The sequence below is a fragment of the Electrona antarctica genome (genome assembly GCF_951216825.1).
Source record: "Electrona antarctica genome assembly, chromosome: 12".
Taxonomy (NCBI): domain Eukaryota; kingdom Metazoa; phylum Chordata; class Actinopteri; order Myctophiformes; family Myctophidae; genus Electrona; species Electrona antarctica.
This window is the reverse complement of record NC_136793.1, coordinates 24170080-24191734: the sequence shown is the minus strand read 5'-3', so window position 1 is coordinate 24191734 and position 21655 is coordinate 24170080. Positions and strand designations below refer to the sequence as shown.

The following is a 21655-nucleotide window of genomic DNA, read 5'->3' as shown; positions in this document are numbered from 1 at the left end:
AAAACATCCGATGATTCCAGATAACAACACTGATGATGTGTCCAAGTTTGTGCATCAGTAGATGTTTTATTTACTGAATAAAAAATATATAAATATGGAGATATAGGAAACCCTAACCCCCAAAGAGATTTCTGCCTGACAGCTATGCTCTTTGTTATCAAACACAAGAAGGAATAAATGCATCATATTATCACCATAATATTGCGCAGTACAATTTTAACATCAACCTATGTTGGCTATGTGACATGCTAAGACACATTCCCTGGTAGAATATCTGTAGGTCCCATCCAAGTTTTGAGGACATCGACAAGCACCAAGGGAAGGCTTACAGAAATATATGGCGCTGTGACTTGTCACTTGTGGATTGTAATCTAAAATTACCACTGTAAATATTACGGGAAATAATACTGCCATTTCTTTACTTTAAGGTCACAGCACTCTGGCATTGTTTACCGTTTTCTGGACAAATGAAATGCACCTGAGGCTGCAGCAAATCCTTGTCGCACCAACATTCAATTTCTCTCTACTAGTACGTAATGTTGACCATCACCTTCATTGTGCCCTTTGTCAAAGAAATCCTGATATATAAGAACATTTAAATTTGCCCTCTCTCCAAAGTTGTGTAAGAATTAGGTGAGAGTTTTAAAAAGGATGTACTGTCTGCTACTGCTTGTCTTAACCAGAACAGCTGAACAGATAAGATCTGGTCTGAAGTCCTGTTTTTACTCAAACCCCTCATTAAAAATGACACTTAATTAGGTCAGAATAGTAATATTCATCATTGTTGTTCCTGCCTGTTCTTGTTTTTGGTATGTTCTATAAGCTGTATGGCCACCTGTTCTGGGAGGCAGACAAGAATGTACGGATTGCAGTTCTTTACAGCTCTCATAAATCTGAGTTGTTGTCTCTGGCTCTTTTTGTGTCCTTATGTTTTCTGAGTACTTCAATACAGATTTACCTTGACCTTTACATTTTTCATCGCTTTGCATGTACTTTGACACACGTTTCAATTAACAAACACGGTTGGCCATATTTCTTCACGGGATGGAAGCCAGGCAGGATGATCTCTGTCGCTGCACTACCAACTACAGGTTTGTCAGGGCTCCTCAGTGAGGTGTGAAACTAGGAAGAATAGCGTGTGTCTCCGAATGTGTGTCTGCAAGCACAACCACCAGACGGAAAACCCATTGGACTTAACCAGATTATAAGAAAACTACTTGACATACTGGAAAGATACTACCCAAAACCAAATGGAATGCTATCTATCACTAAAAAGTAAAAAGATTATATACATTGGCTGAATACCTGAGCACGGTAAACAACCCAAAACCTAGGAAAGCGTTGACTAGGTACAGACTCAGTGAACACAGCCTTGCAATAGAGAAAGGCCACCACAGACAGACCCTGCTCCCAAGGGAAGACAGACCCACTGCACACAAAATGTGGTGGAAACAGAGCTACACTTCCTAACCACCTGCCCACTATACCAAGACATCAGAGACACATACTTCCCACAGATTACACACACCCAAAGCGAGTTTGAAACTATGACCAAAAAAAAAAAATGCCATACCTATTGGGAGAAATACAACAATGTGCAAACACAGCAGCAAGATTTGTGAACTGTTGCGACAAATGAAGGTTAGCTAATGGAATACAACCACCCTAAGGACTAATGTCTGTAGGCTACCAAGTAGACCTACTGCACATGTAAACAGAGCCATGACCTTTAAACACATCTTAAATCTGATGTTTATACTATTTAAAAAAGTCTTGAGGAAAAAAATGCTGCTATTTGTTTCAAAAAAGCTTTTTACCCTGTATATAACGATGCAATGTGACATAGCTCTGTCTACAAAATGCTGTACCCCCTCCAACTAAAAGAAGTGGCCTTGATGTCATGCATATTATATTGGAGGAGACAAGTGGTTGTCTGTATGTGGCTGTGCTCTTCCTATACTGTAGGACTTAGCAGTGATAAGCGAATAATAATACGCTAATGGAGAATTGGCTTAATGATGAGATTGACACACACGCACGCACACACACACACACGCGCGCGCACACACACACACACACACACACACACACACACACACACACACACACACACACACACACACACACACACACCAGCAGGTGGAGGCTATTAATCGACACTAGACACACAGAAAATAAATAACTTTAATTTCACATTCATTGGTTCAGAATAATATTTCACTTTTCATTATATAGCCAATTGTCTTGAAAAGATGACATACTGTACATGTAATTATGGTAAAGAGGGTATGCCATGAATCACAGTGACTGATGATGTCAACAAAGCCCCACCGCCACTACTATCCACCCAATTTCCAATTCCTGTATGTTCCGTTTTTTTGCTTCTGAGAGGTGAGGTGAGCCTCAATCTCTTGTTTGAATAACTGCTCCCCCAGGTGGCCATGTGAGGCTTCACTCATGGCTTTGGTCTGCATACACATCTTGTACTTGTCAGGAGGCAGCTCATCCATGCAATGTTTCTCATGCCACAAGTGGAAAAGTCCACGAGATGGAGAGCGAATCACCTTCAGTTTACTGTGAAGGTACTTCCTGTACAAATGTACATCTTCCAGACCCCAGCCTTTGATGCTCCGGTCAAAACCGCCTGTCAAGATACGGAGATGTTAAGCCATTGCAAAACTGTATCTATGGAATTAGTAAGGATGTATTTATTAATTAAACTAAACAAGCTGGCGTTTGTCATTACCTATGTTGATGAAATCTGACCTGTACTGGCATGTCATACCAAAGCCAAAATCTCTCCAGAATCCAGTGTCCTTCTTTATCACCTGTGTATAGTAAGCCAAGACACATCAACATTTCACTTAGAGCAGTCTTTTTTATTATTGCAATAGGTCAGTCAGTCAGTCAGTCAGTCAGTCAGTCAGTCAGTCAGTCAATCTTGCTTGAGTCTCTAACCTACCAGTTGTTGCTGAATACTGGGAAGATATGTCTGATTGGTGTAGAGAAGAGATGGATTGTACAGGCTGAACAGCACTGGGTAGTATACCTTTTTACCTAAAGCCAAAGAATCAAACAAAATTACAAACTCCATAAATATGACGTATTTAAGTTCAGTTGATAGTGATGCAAGTAGAAAGAAAAGTTGCTGCTATTTTCCTCTGCAGGAAAGTAGGCTACTGTAAATAATAGTTACTAAATCATAAGCTTTTATTGAAATAAGATAACGGTAACCATGGAATAAATGAACAAGTGGCCTATAGGCCTACCCTACCCAATAAACATTGGGGGATGTACGTGTACATCAAGCCACTAGCCACCTCACACTACAAACACAGGACATAGGCTCGCCCTATGGGCCACATGGCTCGGGAACCATTCGTTCCCAAGGGTACATACTTACTAAAGCCAATGAGCATATTTTGATCAAGCAGTTAATAGTGGAGTGTTCCTTTCTCTCACCAGCCTCTGCATGGACTCGGCAAGATGTTAGGAAGTCAGAGGTGAAGTGGATGTCAACATCACAGAAGAAGAGCAGGACATTATGGCTCCGCCTCCAAGCCCGGGCGCCCACTTCTAAGCCACGGCCACGAGAAAACTCCTCATTTAGCTGGATCAGTGTGAAGTTCCGGAACCGAGTTTCCCTGGGGTAAGAGGGGGCAAGGTTGGCCCAAGTCAAGTTACCCTAATTGACCATATTCACATACTCTTATGTTGTATATTGGGGGAGGGGGGTGATATGATAGTCCATGTGGCGTGATTATGAATCCCACCAACATTATAGGCAGGTCTGCCTTACCATGTGTCTGATTGGCTCCCAGGCAGGCATAGTTTTACTGATGTTAGGTTTAGGGTTAGGTTTAGGCATAGTTTAACTGTGGTTGGGGTTAGGGTTAGGTTTAGGCATAGTTGCAAAAATGACAACTCTCAATCACAGCGATTACTGGCCACATCACAGTGCATCAATGTGTGGCTGATTCTCAGTACTAACATTCCCTGATAATAGCAAAATCTCATGACCTCTCATTTTCAACATCATAGATCCTGTTAAACACATTATAGAGGATCTATTTTGTGATCAAACTCCTGTAGCCGCAGGCTTGACAGTAATAACATATCTGAGTGGGATAAGATCCTTAATAACGGAGAGAGAAGATGCTGTAAGATTACAGTTTTCTCATCATACTCAAAGCATTAAAGTGAGGTCTATGTTGATCCCCGCGGTACAGAGGTTTCCCAGGATTAGCTGATTAAGGAAGCGATAAAACACTGTTACCCTCTCGCTTCCAGTTTTTATCACATCCCCTCATTATCCGCAATGCAGTACAGAAACATCGTCAATTATGAATTGCAAAAGAGATCTTGGCAAGAAGCGGAACAGCTTATATTGCAGCAATGCCGTAATTAAAGAAAAGAAGGGCATGTTGCTCAGTTATTTGGGTTAATCTGTCACTTATTCAAATGGAATGCAAAATTTGCCACAAAGTTTGCCATCTGCAGTAAAAACTGATATTGTGAACACTTCATAAGATGAACCAAGAGACCTTTTAGTGGATTGAATGATGAGAATCTTTCCATTCAAATGGCCTGTGATTTATTGCATTGCTTAGTTTCTATGCGGGCAGCTCTAGCACTCGCCTTCTGACCACAAAATCATGGGTTCGGGCACCGCCAACTCCGTGCGGCAAGTCGTCTCGTAAATTCTGGAAGCTGATGGTAGGTGTTGCGCTCCACCTCAGCAATCCATCCTGTGTTCTTGGCTGACACAAACAATAAGCCTCTCTGATCTACTACTGTATGGACTTGTGTCCATGCACAAAGTCAGTGCCTGAGTCAAGCTATACTATAACTTAAACACTCAATAAATGTAGGCAATTTTCACAACGCATCCTATCATGATGTGTGGTAAGCTGGAGGATCTGCTAAATTTCTTATTTTTAAATTAGAATAGAATAGAACTTTATTGTCACATCACATGAATTACAAGTAAGACAGTGGGTGAAAAGCATTGTAGTGCAGCTTGAAACAACAGCAGTTGAAAGTGCAAAAAAGTGCAAAAAACCTTAAGAACGTTTGATTACAAACGACACTCATATTTAATAAATAAATAAAGATAAAAACGATAATTTAAGTCCAGTGTGTCCTACACTACTGCTTATTTAGCAGTCTCACTACCGTGGGGAAAAAACTATTTAGTGTCCTATTGGTGGTACTTGGGATGCTAAGAAACCGTTTACCAGGGCGAGGGTTTCTGCAGGCCTTGAAGAGTTTATGGCTGGGGTGGTAAGTGTCTTTGATGATCCGATTTGCTTTGGCTGTGCATCTTTTTTATATTATATATTTAAGTCTCTGTACGTGTAATGTACGTACATCTGTAATCCATGTAACTCCAAAACCGTTCGCCCCACCGACTTCAAATTTGACACACGCGTTCCACACTACCACAGGGAGTGCAGTGCCCGGTGTAAGTAAAGCCTCTGCCCAGGCTCTGGACAGGGACCCTGCCCAGGTTCTGGAATGGTCACACCTGATCACCCCTACTTAACCCCTTTTGTACAGAATTGATTTTCTTTTCTTTTTTTCAAGATCTTTTTTTTTTGCTTTTCTGCCTTTATTGATAGATACAAGTGAAGAATGACAGGAAAGAGGGGGAGAGAGACAGGGAGAGACATGCAGCAAAGGTCGTCATGAACGTGACTCGAACACGCGATGCGCTGTCAGGCCATAGCCTATATGTGGCATGCGTCTGGACCACTAGGCCAGCGGGCGCCCCGGACGGAATTCATTTCTAACTAGAAAAAGTGCCCTTCTGGGCACAGGTCTCCACCAGGAGGATAGGATTGTGTGTGATGTTTGGCAAAATGTTTAGGAGTAATATAAAGTGTGTGTGTGTGTGTGTGTGTGTGTGTCAGTGTGTGTGTGTGTGTGTGTGTGTGTGTGTGTGTGTGTGTGTGTGTGTGTGTGTGTGAGAGACGCGGCCTGTTGTAGCGCCACCATGAGGCTGAATTTGAAAACTGTCAAGTGGCATTTCTTCCTCAACCTAGTAGTGTCTAGTAGTGGGAATAGGCATGCACAGTTTCACCGCAATCGGACGCTGCGTTGAGGAGTTGTGGCGATTTGTACCAAACGGGCTACTCCTGAAAACTTTAGAAGCCAATCGTAGCCAATCAGGATGGATAATTATGAGAAATCAAACAAATCACATGATCACATAACTATGGAGAGCATGTGTACCGATTTGCGTGAAATTTGGATAAAATCTGAAGGAGTAATATTAGAAAATGTGTTTTACATATGTCGGCCTCCTGGTGGCGCTATAAAGAGCAGATGTGAAAAATTCCAGGCAAAGGTTTTTCCTTGGCCTCTAGGGAGTGTGCATACATGGTTTTACACAGATCGGTGCAGTTATAGGTAAAACACAAATCGACCAGTTATAGCGCCACCATGAGGCTGAGTTGAAAATATTCAAGTGGCATTTCTTCCTCGACCTAGTGGGAATGTGCGTGCAAAATTTCACGGAAATCACACCATGTGTTCATGATTTGCAGCATTTTGTTTGAAACGGAGTACTCCTGCGAACTTTGGAAGCCAATTTTAGCCAATCAGGATGGAGTGTGAAAAATCTGAAAGACCGGTTTCGTTGAATGGCTCTAGAGAGACTGTGTACCAATTTGCGTAATGTTTGGACAAAATCTGTAGGTGTACTGTCAAAACATTTGTTTTGCACAAAGCGGCCTCCTGGTGGCGCTATAACAGGCCAATGTGAAAACTTTGGGGCAGAGGTTCAGCTCTGGCATTCAGGGAGTGTGTGTGCAGAGTATGGCTGCGATCAAGCCAACGGTGCCAGAGATTAGCTGTTCACAGACGGACACACGGACGGACACACGGACGGACACACGGACGGATGGACGGACGGACGGACACACGGACGGACGGACGGAGTGCAAAACATACTCTCTCCCCATGCCTTCGGCCTGGTGGAGACAATGATGAAAAAAAAATCTTTATGTTTCTGCCATCAATCAGATGCTATAATAAGTTGAGACTTTTACTAAGTAACTTCTACCTTTTTTGAAAGTAGCTCAGTTACTTTTAACTTTTTTGGAAGTGTAATGCAAGCCGTAAGTAGCCTGCCCAACACTACACAAATCTAAGCTTACTATGTCAGAAACATTGTGGAATGTGTGCGTTTCCTTTTAGTGATCAAGCCAAAGCATTGTGAGGACGTCTGAGTAGAGTGGTCAACATGGTCTCTTTAGTCGTACCTAGTGGTTTGGTCCAGCATGCCTTTCACCTCATCTAACTGGTCATGGCCAAAGTAGACCACAGTGAGATGGATCCTACCATCTTGCCGGATGCACACCTCTCTGTGACAGGAAAGGGAAGGTATGATAGGGTTACTTAATAATAATGTGTTTGTGTTGTTTTATAATGTCATTTATATTGTATGCCGTTATAATGTTTAGAAAGGCTTTATTTTGAAAGACTTAAGGACCCTTATATTGAAATGCCTTCTTGATTAGAAGAGGTCACTGTGACTTTTGGCCTAGTTAAGGCAGGTGTGTGAGTTTAGATGATTGCACTCACTGGATAGTAATCAGCTGTGTGGGCTTGCAAACATCATTTGTGTTAGAGGCAGCAGAGAGAGTGCACCCACTACTTCTCTGTGCAGCAATGTGAAGTTTTTCTTTCTCACCTTCTACATACCGTCACCAGGAGGCAATGCTGTAAGTTCATATTTTGGATGTGACACTCTATGGTTTTCAACAAATGTTTCCAACAAAAATGTTTCTAACATAGCAGATCTACAAGCTCATGTGATGATGTTGTATTTCATGTTGTGAACTTGTGAATGTCAATTTCATGCATAATAAGTTAATGTTAAAAAAAGGATTTAATGGTAATTTTGGATTAAAAAGGGATTGTATTTACAAGCTACTGTAAAATTAAGAACAGGACAACTGAACTCATGCATATTGTATTGTATTTTATGTTTGTTTCAGTTTTTACTCCATGACTTGTAAAGATGAAGAATCTACAGTAAAGAACAATCTTACGTCACAATTCTGTCGTTCTTTTTATGGGAAGTGGAGTTTAGCTCGCTGTTGAGCTGAAGTTCAGCATACACTTTGGCAGGAACAGCACAGTAAAAAAGCATACTTTGACTGGTGTTGTGCTTGAAGAGAGATGGCATCAAAGAAAAGCGACACATCTTCTCTGAAGAGCAAGAGGAGCTCACGGACATCAGGCTCATCGGCCAGCGCAGCCGCTCGTGCCCGTGGAAGAGCAGAGGCTGCCAAGATACGAGCAGAATATGCAGCCCAAGAAGCTCAACTCAAGGTGCAAAAGGCTATTATGGAGGCAGATATGCACCAGCAAAAGGCTGCTATGGAATCAAAGTTACAATTAGCTTCAGCTAGATATGAAGCTGATTTAGGAGTGCTCTCTCAAGCGTGAAGCAGACGCAGCTGTTGCAGAAGCAGTAGTTTTGGAGATGGCCGAAGTCTACCACGACGCTCTAGTGTTAGACGAGATCTCAGAAGAGGATAAAATGGAGAGGACAGGTGCGTTTGTAAATTCTCAACAAGCAGATTCAGCCGTTGCAGAGGCAGTAGATTTTGAGACGCCCGAAGTCTACTACGACCCTCAAATGTTAGAGGTTAAAGGGGAAAGTGAGTTTGTAAATTCTCAACTAAAATTAAACTCATTTGGCAATCAGCCACCCGAACAAGTGATCTCTCCACCGCAATACAACAACCCGACACAGCCAAGCACAAGTTTTGTTTCTCCACCGACACAGCAATGTCAAGCAAGAGATAGCTCACCACACGTCAAAGCCGTCTGCAAAACCAAACATCAAACCAACGATGCAACCACACCACGTTGTGTTAAAATGGAATACAAGTCCCCTAAACGAGAGCATGATTATCAGGTACATTCAAGCAGGGATTACTCCAAGTTGAATGTTTCTGCCCTACCATACACCCCCCAAGGTACTCCAGCATCTAATGCGCCCACCACTGAACCACTTGCAATCCTCCTCGCTCGGCGAGATTTGGTGAGCTCTAGCCTATATCAGTTCGACGACAGGCCCGAAAACTACCGTGCTTGGTACTCATCCTACACCAACACTACTCAAGGGTTAGGCCTCACAGCAACAGAGGAATTGGATTTAATGACACGGTGGCTCGGTAAGGAATCCAGCGAACATGTCAAACGTATGCGTTCCGTGCATGTAAATAACCCCGCAGCAGCTCTTCAAAAGGCATGGGAAAGACTCCGTGAATGTTATGCAGCTCCCGAAATTCTAGAGAGCTCCCTATTCAAGCGGCTGGATGACTTCCCACGAGTGATGGCGAAAGACCACAAAAGGCTACAGGACCTAGGAGATCTACTCATGGAGCTCCAGGGTGCAAAGGAGGACGGATACCTCAGGGGGCTGTCATATCTGGACACTCCACGGGGCATAAACCCCATTGTCGAGAAGCTACCTTTCGGGCTCCAAGAAAAATGGATGTCCACCGGCTACAAATGGAAGGAGGACAATGACGGTTGTTACCCACCATTCCAGTACTTCGCCCGGTTTGTCTGCCACGAAGCACGGAAGCGTAACGACCCAAGCTTTATTCTTTCCAGCAATGGAACTGCACCTGCAAAAACAGACAGACCTACCTTTAAAAGTCAAGGCTCCAGCTATCCAATCACGGTTCACAAGACCAACGTCTCTACAGCAGAACCTGATGCAGACAACCTTGTGAAAAGCGACAATGATCCATGCAAAACATGCCCAATCCACAACCTTCCTCACCCACTGAGGAAGTGCAGGACCTTCAGAAACAGAACACTCTCGGACAGGAAGGCCTTTCTCATGGAGAAAGGAATATGTTTCAAATGCGTATCCTCTGCCTCTCATCTAGCAAAGGACTGCAAACATGCAGTAAAGTGTGAGGAGTGCGACAGCAACTTTCATGAAACAGCCATGCATCCCGGGCCAGTGTTACAGACACCCAGGGCCTCTTCACCCTCAGCAGAGAATTGCGGGGAGGAGGAAGACGGCCAGACCAGCGAACAAATTGTCAGCTCCAGCTGTACAGAGGTATGTGACCTGGGCCAAGTCGGAAGATCGTGCTCTAAGATCTGCCTAGCAAGGCTGTACCCAAAATATTCTAGGGACAACGCTATTAATGCTTACGTAATACTGGACGACCAGAGCAACAGGTCGTTGGCTAGATCCGATTTCTTCAACCTGTTTAACATAAAGGCTGAACCATCTTCATACTACCTGAAGACGTGTTCTGGTACGGTTCAGACATCAGGCAGGAAAGCTGAAGGGTTCCAGATCGAGTCGTTGGATGGCAATCTCAGCATTCCCCTGCCACCACTTCTCGAGTGCAATGACATCGTCAACAACAGGTCTGAAATCCCGACACCAAGCGCCGCTATGCACCACCCGCATTTAAGGAAGATTGCAGAATACATCCCAGAGCTAGACCCGCAAGCAGAGATCCTGCTGTTGCTCGGCAGAGATGTCACACGACTACACCAAGTGAGGCAACAGGTCACAGGGCCTTATGATGTCGACGGGCCGTACGATGCCCCCTTCGCCCAGCGCCTTGACTTGGGCTGGGTGCTGGTAGGAGACGTATGTTTGGACAACACTCACAAGCCTACAGTCACAACATTCAAGACCGACGTGCAAGAAAGAGGTCGCCCTTCAATCCTCCAACCTTGCACAAGCTTCACGCACGTTAAAGCAAAACCCTGCCATGGCGGGGAGTCACATGACAGGTCCAACAAGAAGGCTGTAGTCTCACGCCCTCAAGGAGACTTCACAGAAAAGGAGGTCTGCACCAAAACAGTGGAACATACCTACCCTGCAATGCAGTCAAGAGTCAAAAAGAAACCTTCAACAAGGACTTGTTCTGCTGAAGGACAATCAAGCTGCTCAGAACAAATGGCCAATGGAAGTGATCACCACCACCTTCCCTGGGAAAAAGGAAAAACAACGCAACGTGGACAAGAAGACTTTGGACCAAGGTTATGCAAAGACTTTTTGTAGACTAGGCTTAGTTCTGCTTCTATCTACAGTTCTACACAGAGGACTCATATTCAGAACCCGCATTGTGAAAGATAAGTTGTTGACCTTTTAAAAGGTCAGGCGGGGAGTGTGTTGTTTTATAATGTCATTTATATTGTATGCCGTTATAATGTTTAGAAAGGCTTTATTTTGAAAGACTTAAGGACCCTTATATTGAAATGCCTTCTTGATTAGAAGAGGTCACTGTGACTTTTGGCCTAGTTAAGGCAGGTGTGTGAGTTTAGATGATTGCACTCACTGGATAGTAATCAGCTGTGTGGGCTTGCAAACATCATTTGTGTTAGAGGCAGCAGAGAGAGTGCACCCACTACTTCTCTGTGCAGCAATGTGAAGTTTTTCTTTCTCACCTTCTACATACCGTCACCAGGAGGCAATGCTGTAAGTTCATATTTTGGATGTGACACTCTATGGTTTTCAACAAATGTTTCCAACAAAAATGTTTCTAACATAGCAGATCTACAAGCTCATGTGATGATGTTGTATTTCATGTTGTGAACTTGTGAATGTCAATTTCATGCATAATAAGTTAATGTTAAAAAAAGGATTTAATGGTAATTTTGGATTAAAAGGGATTGTATTTACAAGCTACTGTAAAATTAAGAACAGGACAACTGAACTCATGCATATTGTATTGTATTTTATGTTTGTTTCAGTTTTTACTCCATGACTTGTAAAGATGAAGAATCTACAGTAAAGAACAATCTTACGTCACAATTCTGTCGTTCTTTTTATGGGAAGTGGAGTTTAGCTCGCTGTTGAGCTGAAGTTCAGCATACACTTTGGCAGGAACAGCACAGTGTTACTATTCCAGCAGTGGTGGAAGGTGGTGGAAGGTAATTAAGTGTTTACTCAAGTACATTTTTGAGGTACTTTTACTTTATTTGAGAATGTCCAGTTCAATACTTTATACTTCTACTCCACTACATCTCAGAGGTAAATATTGTCCATTTACTTATATTGTACTCCACTACAATTATTTGAAAACTTTAGTGACTAGAATAGTTTGACTTTTATACTGTAAGTGTATTTTGAGGCCAATACTTGTGTGAGTGTGTGCGTGTGTTTGTGCTGCTACCTGAGTGTGTGCGTGTGTTTGTGCTGCTACCCCCCCCCCCCCCCCCCCCCTTTTTCCCCTCACTGTATATGTTTCTTTTCCCTTTTTACCTCCATTATGATGAATTCCTGTACTGTTCTTTGTCTATATAGAAGTGTCTATTTGTATGTCTCTAAATGTTTTGATGAATTGAACATGGTGGACCCTGTTGTAAACAAGTGTAATGCTTAATTGGGTCGTCCACTCACAGTTAACAGCCTTTGTATTGAGTTTGTGCTTGAAATGTACTGTAATTCTGCAAACTGTTAATACAATTTTCAATCAATCAATCAATCAAACCTGAAGTTGCTGATGAACTGTCTGAAGGCATCAGCCCTCTTGGACAGAGGAACGATGATGTTGATGAGAGTGCTGCGCGTGTCCACACTCTCGCTCCTCACCTTCATCAACGGCCCAAAAGGCCTAAAGAACACCAGCTGTGTGAAGACGTGAGGCCTGTCACCCTTAAACATCATGTCATACACTGTTCCCCTGTCCCTCTCTGTACGGCTCAGCCCTGGTCAGACAGAGGAAGACAGAGAGGGTGTTCGTTGAAGTACAGCATGCCTCATGTGAACGCTGATCTATGGCAGTTCCAAACCTTTCTGGATCTCGAAAGCGTACAAGGCCCACCCATCTGTCCACTTGACTCTTTCAAAACCGCTCTCAAAGAGCACCTACGGACAGCTGCAATTCGAAAAATGGCCCCCGTAAATAAAGTCCCTCCCCTTTTCCCCCATACTGTACATGTTTTTCTTTCTTATTTTCGTATTTTATTTTTTATAGATGTGTACGTCTTTAAATGTTCTGATGAATAGAAAATGGTGGACCCTGATGTAAACAAGTCGTGTGCTTTTCATGGTGTCGTCCACAAAGTAACAGTAGTATGCTTTGAAACAAAGGGAGTCTACCAACACGCCTCAAGCCTGGAACGGCTGGTCCGGTGCTTCACAGGGACAAGGACAATAGTTGCAGAAGGAGGCGAGGACACTGGAGCAGCACAGACATTTAGAGCCTTTTATTAGGTGCTAAGTATACAGGATAACGACTAACGTTTCGACCTATGCAGTCTTCATCAGAGTCATAGAGGTGACAGCATTTGGGCATGTCTTTAAGTACAGAGTAGGTAAGGGCTGGGCTATCAATGAGCCAATGACAAAGGGCCATGTTACATGTAATAACCATTTACTGCCAGCAGTCTAAACAGATAAGAGTATGGCTATGGAAAAAACGCTGTTGAACAGTAGTATGCTTTGAGTTCCTATTTATCTATATCATAATGAAAACTCATTTTTCAAGGTCGTAAAGGAAAAAATACCATGAAATTGTGTTTAACATCCTTCTTTCTATATACATTTTTTATCGTAATGTTTTGGATGCCCACTTGCAACATCCTCATGTTCCATCAGTTGGTGTTGGCCCTCAGTGTGGGAATCGCATAAAGAGCAGCCCTGCCTAACTACAAGAGGCCAACCCCTTAAGCTGCATACAAACAAACAAGTTTGTACTGTACCCTGGTACATTCCAGGCAATATTACTTACAGTATAATGCAGCTGAGGGAAGTTATTAGCGAAATGATGAAAAAGCTAAATGTAAATGACATTCACTTTCATCAGAAAGAGGCGAGAGGAGAAAAGAAGTTACGCTGCATTAGGAATGCTCAAACCTAACAAATCTGTTACTTCTAAATTATTCTCTCGAGACAGACTGTTGACTCCGTCAAATTCAAGAAAAAGAGGGCGCTGTTTTTCCTTTATTTTTTGACGATGGGTTCTCAGATTGCATCTAAACCAATAAGCAAGCACCTTGGGACAGAGCCTATAGGCTGTTATTATAATAAAGATTCACTGTGTTTTAGAAACGCCAACGAGACAATAGTAAACCTCCCATTATCCCTTATGTAACAGTCATGAATCACAATTGAGAAACAAAAGTCATGGTTCTTCTTCTTTTAAACTTCAATGTTTCATGTCTCACCTTCTATGAAATCAGATGGGGAGTATGTGTGCTTGTGCCCAGTTGAGTCACTGTGTTGCTGGGGTCCATTGAGGACGTGCAGAGCTGTCTCCAGAGTACTTATCAGCTCATCCCTGTGGTCTTTCCTCACAGGCCTCTCCTCAGGGTGCCTGGTCAGCCCTGTCTCCAACTGGTACACCCTGAATGGAAAAAACACATTTTCTATGATCTCACTGTGGGCTGGTGGTCATACAAGAGTCACAAGACATACAAGCAAGTCCACATATAGTTCATATTTTTGTTCCTTTCAATACTACGACGACCAACTAGAATCTAGACAACTGTCCCTCTCGGTATGTGACCGGTGGAGACCCTGTGCTTCTGGTTATTAAACGAAAGCATACGACAATCAAACAACATAGCAGAAGTAATATTTTAAACCCAGGACTTCATTTCCATGGATGTACTATTCACATAGAGCTAATTAAAGGCAATCTTACTCACCTACGCAGAGTGAAGGTTTCAAAAGGAATTACACCATACTCGCTGGTCAACTTCACTCCAGAATTCACTTCAGCCTGGCTCAGCTGGGACCGGAAGAATTCCTATAAAACAAGACAGTATTTACAGCATATCTGTATCTATAGGAATTTATATTTACCACATGCCCAGCCTTTATTTGCCCTGGGTGAGGGGAGTACCACTTAGGACAGAGAGAGTGATAAGATTGCACTGATTGGTCAGCTGCATATCTTCCCTAGGGGATATATGGCAGTTGATAGTTCTACCTGTGCACGACCTTGCTTCTTATTGAACTTACTACGTCATGGACGAAAGCCAGTCGCAAAACACAGTTGCTCCAGATGCATGGTACTGGTAGAACTCACAGCTGAGGAGACACTGAGGCACACCAGCAACAACACACCTTCAACAACAACAACACACCTTCAACAACAACAACACACCTTCAACAACAACACACCAGCAACAACACACCTTCAACAACAACAACACACCTTCAACAACAACAACACACCTTCAACAACAACACACCAGCAACAACACACCTTCAACAACAACAACACACCTTCAACAACAACAACACACCTTCAACAACAACACACCAGCAACAACACACCTTCAACAACAACAACACACCTTCCATGTTCTGAACCAACTCTCTCCCCACACTTTCAGGGAGTCCCAGGAGGACTACTGTATACAGGCCGAAGGCATGGGGAGAGAGTATGTTTTGCACTCCGTCCGTCCGTGCGTGCGTGTGTGTGTGTGTGTGTGTGTGTGTGTGTGTGTGTGTGTGTGTGTGTGTGTCCGTCTGTCTGTCTGTTACCAGCTAATCTCCAGCACCGTTAACCCGGCCGATGCCAAATTTTGCACGCACACTCCCTGGATGCCAACGATGAACGGCCTGTTATAGCGCCACCAGGAGGCCGACTTTTGAAAAACACATTCTTTGCTGTTACTGTTCAAGACAGATCTGATCCGATATTTCCTATTCCATCCTAATTGGCTAACATTGGCTTTCAAAGTTTGCAGGATTGGCCCGTTTGGAACAAAAAGCCTCAAATCATGAACGCAGCATGCAATTTACGCGAAATCTTTCACAGACTTTCCTACTAGGCTGAGGAATATATCCCACCCTTTTCACATTGGCCTGTTATAGGCAAGCACCACCAACAGGTGGAGTTTTGCAAAACACATTTTTGGAACAAAGTTGCTCAAATCATCCAATTGCCATCAAGAAGAAATGGCACCCTTTTCACATTGGCCTATTATAGCGCCACCAGGAGGCCACAACCTGACCTGGCCTGGTGGAGACCTGTGCCCCGGGCACTTTATCTAGTTATTTTTTATTATTATTATTATCATTATTATTATTATTATTATTATTATTATTATTATTATTATTATTATTATTATTATTATTATTATTATTATTATTATTAATGCCAGGATGATAATCTATATCTAAAGTCATTTTGTTCAACTATAGGGCCTGCCATTCCTACCTTGAGGTCAGAGTGTGTAGGGGCTTTGTGCAGGCTGTCCAGTCCAAGGGGCATCACCCCTTTGGCCTTTGCTTTCTGCAGGGTCTCTTGAAGCTGCCGAGTCCTCTCCTGGAGGGCCACCTTCAGCTGTGCTATCTGCTTCATCAGACTGTTAATATAATGCTTGTGAGAGTCCTCTCTCTCCTGTAACAAAGCCAGGTATCCTTCCTTGCTGCTGGCCGCTCCTGACCAAAGCAGAGAGGCTTGGTCGCGATGATCAGCTGGCTTACAGGCCAGGAGGTAGAACAGAGTCAAACAGCAGCAGCCGAGCAGCACGATCACCCCGACACGGCCTGTCAGAGCCCGCAGCCACCTCCGAAGCATCATGTCTAATGACTTACTATGAAGTAGGGGTTTGAAGAGTTCGTAGCTCTGTACTCAGGACATAATCATGCCCCACCTGTCTTGTGGAGATGCACTAGAAAAATATAAACCATCCATTTAGGGTCCCAGCCCGTACTGTAGTTAAAGAAATATCTCTTCAGCGGAGACATCGTCTTGTTCTCTCTGTGCAAACTCATGTCGTCATTAGGAGGTCAACTTCATCCGCTGGTGCCATCTTCCCACAGTGTCAATTTGTCTCTCATTTGGAATCCATGTTTTGGAGCCCAGGAGCAATACAATCACCTAGAATGATATAATCGCATTAACAAAGGCATGGCAAAATGCTGCTGATCAACAACTGTTTTGAACAACAGACTAGTGTGGTGTCCCATCATCAGAAACAGAAATACATCATTCAAACGGAAAACTGCCATTTCTCCCTGACATGCATGGGCTCCCTACTGTGACAGTGAAACAATATAAACCACGGGTAACTCACTTCAAGCAGTGTAGAGAAGATGTAGTGGATTGAGGACGGTTTCGGTGGGTTCTGGTGGTCTGTTGGCCAGGGTTAGACTGGGCTAACGTAGAGAAGATATCTGACCTCACATTCTGAGTGCCACGACGCTGGAGAGGGAAATGACAGAAACAAGTATTTCTCTGTGTGTCTTTCCCGTGTGTGTGTGTGTGTGTGTGTGTGTGTGTGTGTGTGTGTGTGTGTGTGTGTGTGTGTGTGTGTGTGTGTGCATGCACGCAAATGTGCGTTTGTGTGCATGTGCATGTGCATGCACGCACGTGTATGTGTTGCCATCGTCAAAGTTTACTCACAGCACAGTTGGTTCTTTATTGCACAGGTAGAGACTGATCTCATGAAAGACCTGCTTATGTTTTCGAGCTCCACCCATGCTGTGTGTGTGTGTGTGTGTGTGTGTGTGTGTGTGTGTGTGTGTGTGTGTGTGCGTGCGTGCGTGCGTGCGTGCGTGCGTGCGTGCGTGCGTGCGTGCGTGCGTGCGTGCGTGCGTGCGTGCGTGTGTGCATAGTGCATAGAGTACAGCACCATTCTCTCTCTCTCAGACATTTAGTATTAAAACTCTATAACTGTTTGCAGGCTACTTAATAAAATATTCATGCTCTTTTGGAATCTTACGCCTTACTGAAATGCTTGCGCAGCAGCCATGATTTAAAGAGCCTTACAGTCATGATGATTGTAATCTTGCTTGGCACGTGGAGCAGAACTATAAGAACCAGCCTCCTGTCTGTTTGAAATGCTTGCAAAGCTTTTATTTTGGTGCACATGCAGGTGAGTACCTGACAAGCTGTTACAGCTCAGCGGCTCATATACTCATACAGTAAATGCATTACATCCCACAGATCAGATACAAATTCGAAGCTAAAACATCCTCTCCGTTTACACATTTTACACTCACTGAATGGAACTCTTACTGAAGTTTATGATGAAACCTCTACTCACCTGCTGCTTGTGATATGACAGCAAACGAATGAAGTGTTCTTCAATCCTCTGCTGTTCATCCCAGTCTCTCACTGTGTCTATTTATGTCATTCTGTTACATACAGAGCATGTTAACAAAGTCCATGGTCACAGAATCAAAATGTCAATATAATTGTCAGAAATCAAATGCATTGATCCAGAGGACAGTGACGAATATCAGTCTCTTCCCTGCCCCTCCCTCTCTCTCTCTCTCTCCCTCCCTGCTGGAATATTCAGGGTATGGCCTGTGAACAGTGAACAGAACTGACTTCTACTGAGCCCGGTGTACCCACTCTATCTCATCCTCTCTTCTCAGTCTCCACCCTTTTGTTGCACCTCCCTCTCACCATTCCTCCCTCGCTTCACTTTCTATGAGAGCCAGTGTGTGTTCGCTTCCATCTGATTAGATCTTGGACCATCTGCCTTTATACCTGGCAGTGCAATTAGAAGTCAATGCAAGTAAGGAATGAACCTTAGCAGATACTCTGCGTGTAATCTATTCTAGATTCTGACAATGGAAACAAGCCCTTACAGCTTTTTGTGTTATCCATCGTAATAATCAGCATCAGTATCAACTTCAAGACGGTATCGAGGTCAGTATCATGACGGTATCATCATGTCAGTATCGTGTATCACGGTCAGTATCATGTCAGTATCATGGTTGGTCAGTATCGTGTCAGTATCATGGTCAGTATCGTGTCAGTATCATGGACAGTATTATGTCAGTAAGTGTGTTCTTTTTTTTATTATGCTACTCTGCGTCCAGAATAAAATATTGTCACTTTGGCTACCAGTGTGTGGCCAGACCGGGCACTTTATTGTCTCTTGAAGACACGGAGCCATCGTCTTGTTCTCTCTGTGCAAACAGTTTCAAACCTCTGTATAAATGCTCAGGTTATTAATCAACTATCCGTTTTTTATTTGTGTCAAAGTGCAACTACGTGCATTATCTCAATGGTGTGCTGACTGAATGGAGTAGCTGACACAAAAGTTGATCATCTGGATTATTATGCACATTGCACAGCTGCTTCCCAATGCCATTCAACAGCAAGCCGACTGGGAAGGCTGTTAAATAGTATGGTGTTGCAGGTTTTCCTTAGAAAATGTCTTCCGATATAATACTATAATAATAATAATAATAATAATATATACGATTTATATAGCACTTTTCTAGGTACCCAAAGTCGCTTTACAGAACAGAAGTACAAACTATTTTATTAGAAAACTAGTTAAAAGGTTAAAAACTAGAAAACAACATCAAAAGTGGACAAACAAGAAGGGTGTGTGTGTGTGTGTGTGTGCGTGTGTGTGTGTGTGGGGGGGGGGTTATGTAGGGAAAGCCAGTCTGAAAAGGTGGGTTTTGAGTGTGCTTTTGAACATTTCAAAGGTGGGGGCAGCTCTGATGTGTGTAGGGAGTGAGTGATATACTGATACCGTATATCTGAAGACATTTTCAACAGGAGGACTCAAAGAGGTTTAAATGTTTATTTATTTACTTTATTTGGCTTTATTAGTATTTGTGAATGAATTGGCGCCTGGGGTTTGTAACTTCAATACGTCCTGATGTAATTGTGTAAAATAACTTATGGGCCTTAGTTCACCTGGGTTAAGTTATAAGATTTACCAAATTGGCAATCAGGTGATGGTTTGCCACACCTGCTTAAAAGGTATGCTACAGGTGAAGACAGGAGTTCAGTACTTGCTTAAGGCTAGAGTGACAACATCCAGGGGAGAGCTACCAGGGCCTCTGTATTTATAAGGTTTTCCCTGTTTATAGTTCCTTAAGTTCCTGGTTTGTTTCATTTTCTTTAGTTTTCAAGTGTTTATTCAGTTCTGTTATTGTTTTGGCCAGTCCTTATTTTTGAACTATGCACAGGCTACACTGTGAATGAACCTGCACCTGGATTTTTGGACGTACAGTCCTTATTCAACTGTGCAGCACACCCTACAACTAAATTACTCATTACTCAACTCTTTCTCATTAGCTATTGTCATATTTTGCCATTAGATCATGTACCCTCTTGCATCAGTGAGAATGTGTAGGAATAGGAAACTACTGCACTCTACCAGATGATGGCGCCAGCTGCATCACTAACAAACGGTACAATGAGCAAACAGACAACTGGATTTTATTTTTGTTTGAAGTCAAATATATTTACATCCTTTAAATTACAAAATGTGGAATGTGGTCAGAATGTGAGAAAACATTTCCCTTGTTCATGTCCTGCAAAAACATGTATTTTTTTGGCACATGGCCTCATGTGAATTATAAGTCCGCACTCTCACCTTTAATTCTGACATTTAATGATAGTGCAGGTGCCTATCTGGATGATGTGCTTGGTAAGGTTGTGCTCAATTTTGGCAGTGCTCATCTAAAACGTTGCTGTAAACCCTCAATCAAGGAATGTAAAACAGAATCACCAGCATCAAACGCAACAGAATTCTGTTCTGTGTAAAAAATAAGTGGTATTTAGTTAGTTTCTCAGATGAATTCACACAACAACATTAAAGTGCTATGCTACCATTTGCTTTTCTCAGACACTAAAAGTAGTTTAGAAGATTTACCACAATTGAAAACAGTAGACCTGGTATGGTGCCAACAGCCATACCTTGGTCTAAATATTTTGGACAATAATGGCAGCCGTTTTTTAAATCGCTTGTGAATTCAGAGTGCAAATACATATATACAATTCAGTCAACACATTTCAATCAACACATTTCAACCAATAACAAAACTGTTGGGGTGCACAAAATGATAAATTCTTGGGAGCTATGTAACAAACCCAAATCATGTAAAAGAGCGATAAAGAAAAGTCTGAATAACATCAGATTTCAGAGACAAAATCAACTGGAACATCTATAATCAAATTGAGGTGGGCACCAGTATGGATTTCCCATATCAATATTAGTTAGACTTCTCAATAAAAAATCAATAATTTGATTTGTGAGAAATGTAGCAGCACTATTCCATTTAACATTCATATTTTGCTGAAAGTTTCTGAAGCCATGTTTAGCTTCAACCAGTGTAACTTTAACTAAGGTTATGTTATTTATGGGTTTTTCACATCCTCCAAAAACTATGTCAGAAGCTTTTGTCCAGTACTGAATTTTATACTACACTTCTTAAGACAATCAGTTGTGTCCCTGTCCCAGTTATTTATTATAATAGCTATCACCATTCTGGTCCATTCCATGTGGATGCAACCCATTCAATTGTCAGCAGTCTAACTAAAATGTCTTCTTTTCTCAGATGTTAGCCTCCCTGTGATACTATCTGTTCTTATTGTGTTCCTGGCAAGTTCACAGAGTGCACATATATTACAATGTGTAACAGAAGAAAGTAATCAATTTACCGGTAATGTGTTGTACATTTTGCACAGCTTTGTTGAATGCTCAATTCTTATTGCTCAATCATACTATGCTGTGGTCTGTCATTTCCTGATAGCAGACTGCTATTCTCAATAACAGACCACTACTCTGTTTATGTTGCTATAGAAGCTAATAATATACTTTTCATGTCAATATTTTGTGTGAAATTATTGAGTTTGCTCGTAAGTAGCCTCAACTTACAGTGAGTGATATAAACCTCAGGGGGGTCATTTTCCAATACTGCCTGACAGTGCCCGTA

General features: G+C 42.6%; 1 protein-coding gene across 1 annotated transcript; it reads right to left on the bottom strand.

The window, feature by feature from the left end:
• Nucleotides 1-2263: 2263 nt before the first annotated feature.
• Nucleotides 2264-16538, bottom strand: LOC306933468 (chondroitin sulfate N-acetylgalactosaminyltransferase 1-like; the record flags this gene model as incomplete). Its single annotated transcript, XM_079515706.1, has 9 exons — nucleotides 2264-2644; nucleotides 2747-2828; nucleotides 2963-3057; nucleotides 3463-3644; nucleotides 7266-7367; nucleotides 12492-12708; nucleotides 14170-14348; nucleotides 14653-14753; nucleotides 16176-16538. 9 exons carry the CDS (start codon nucleotides 16536-16538, stop codon nucleotides 2340-2342), a joined length of 1626 nt encoding a protein of 541 aa, XP_079371832.1. The 3' UTR covers nucleotides 2264-2339.
• Between the last annotated feature and the right edge of the window lie 5117 nt (nucleotides 16539-21655).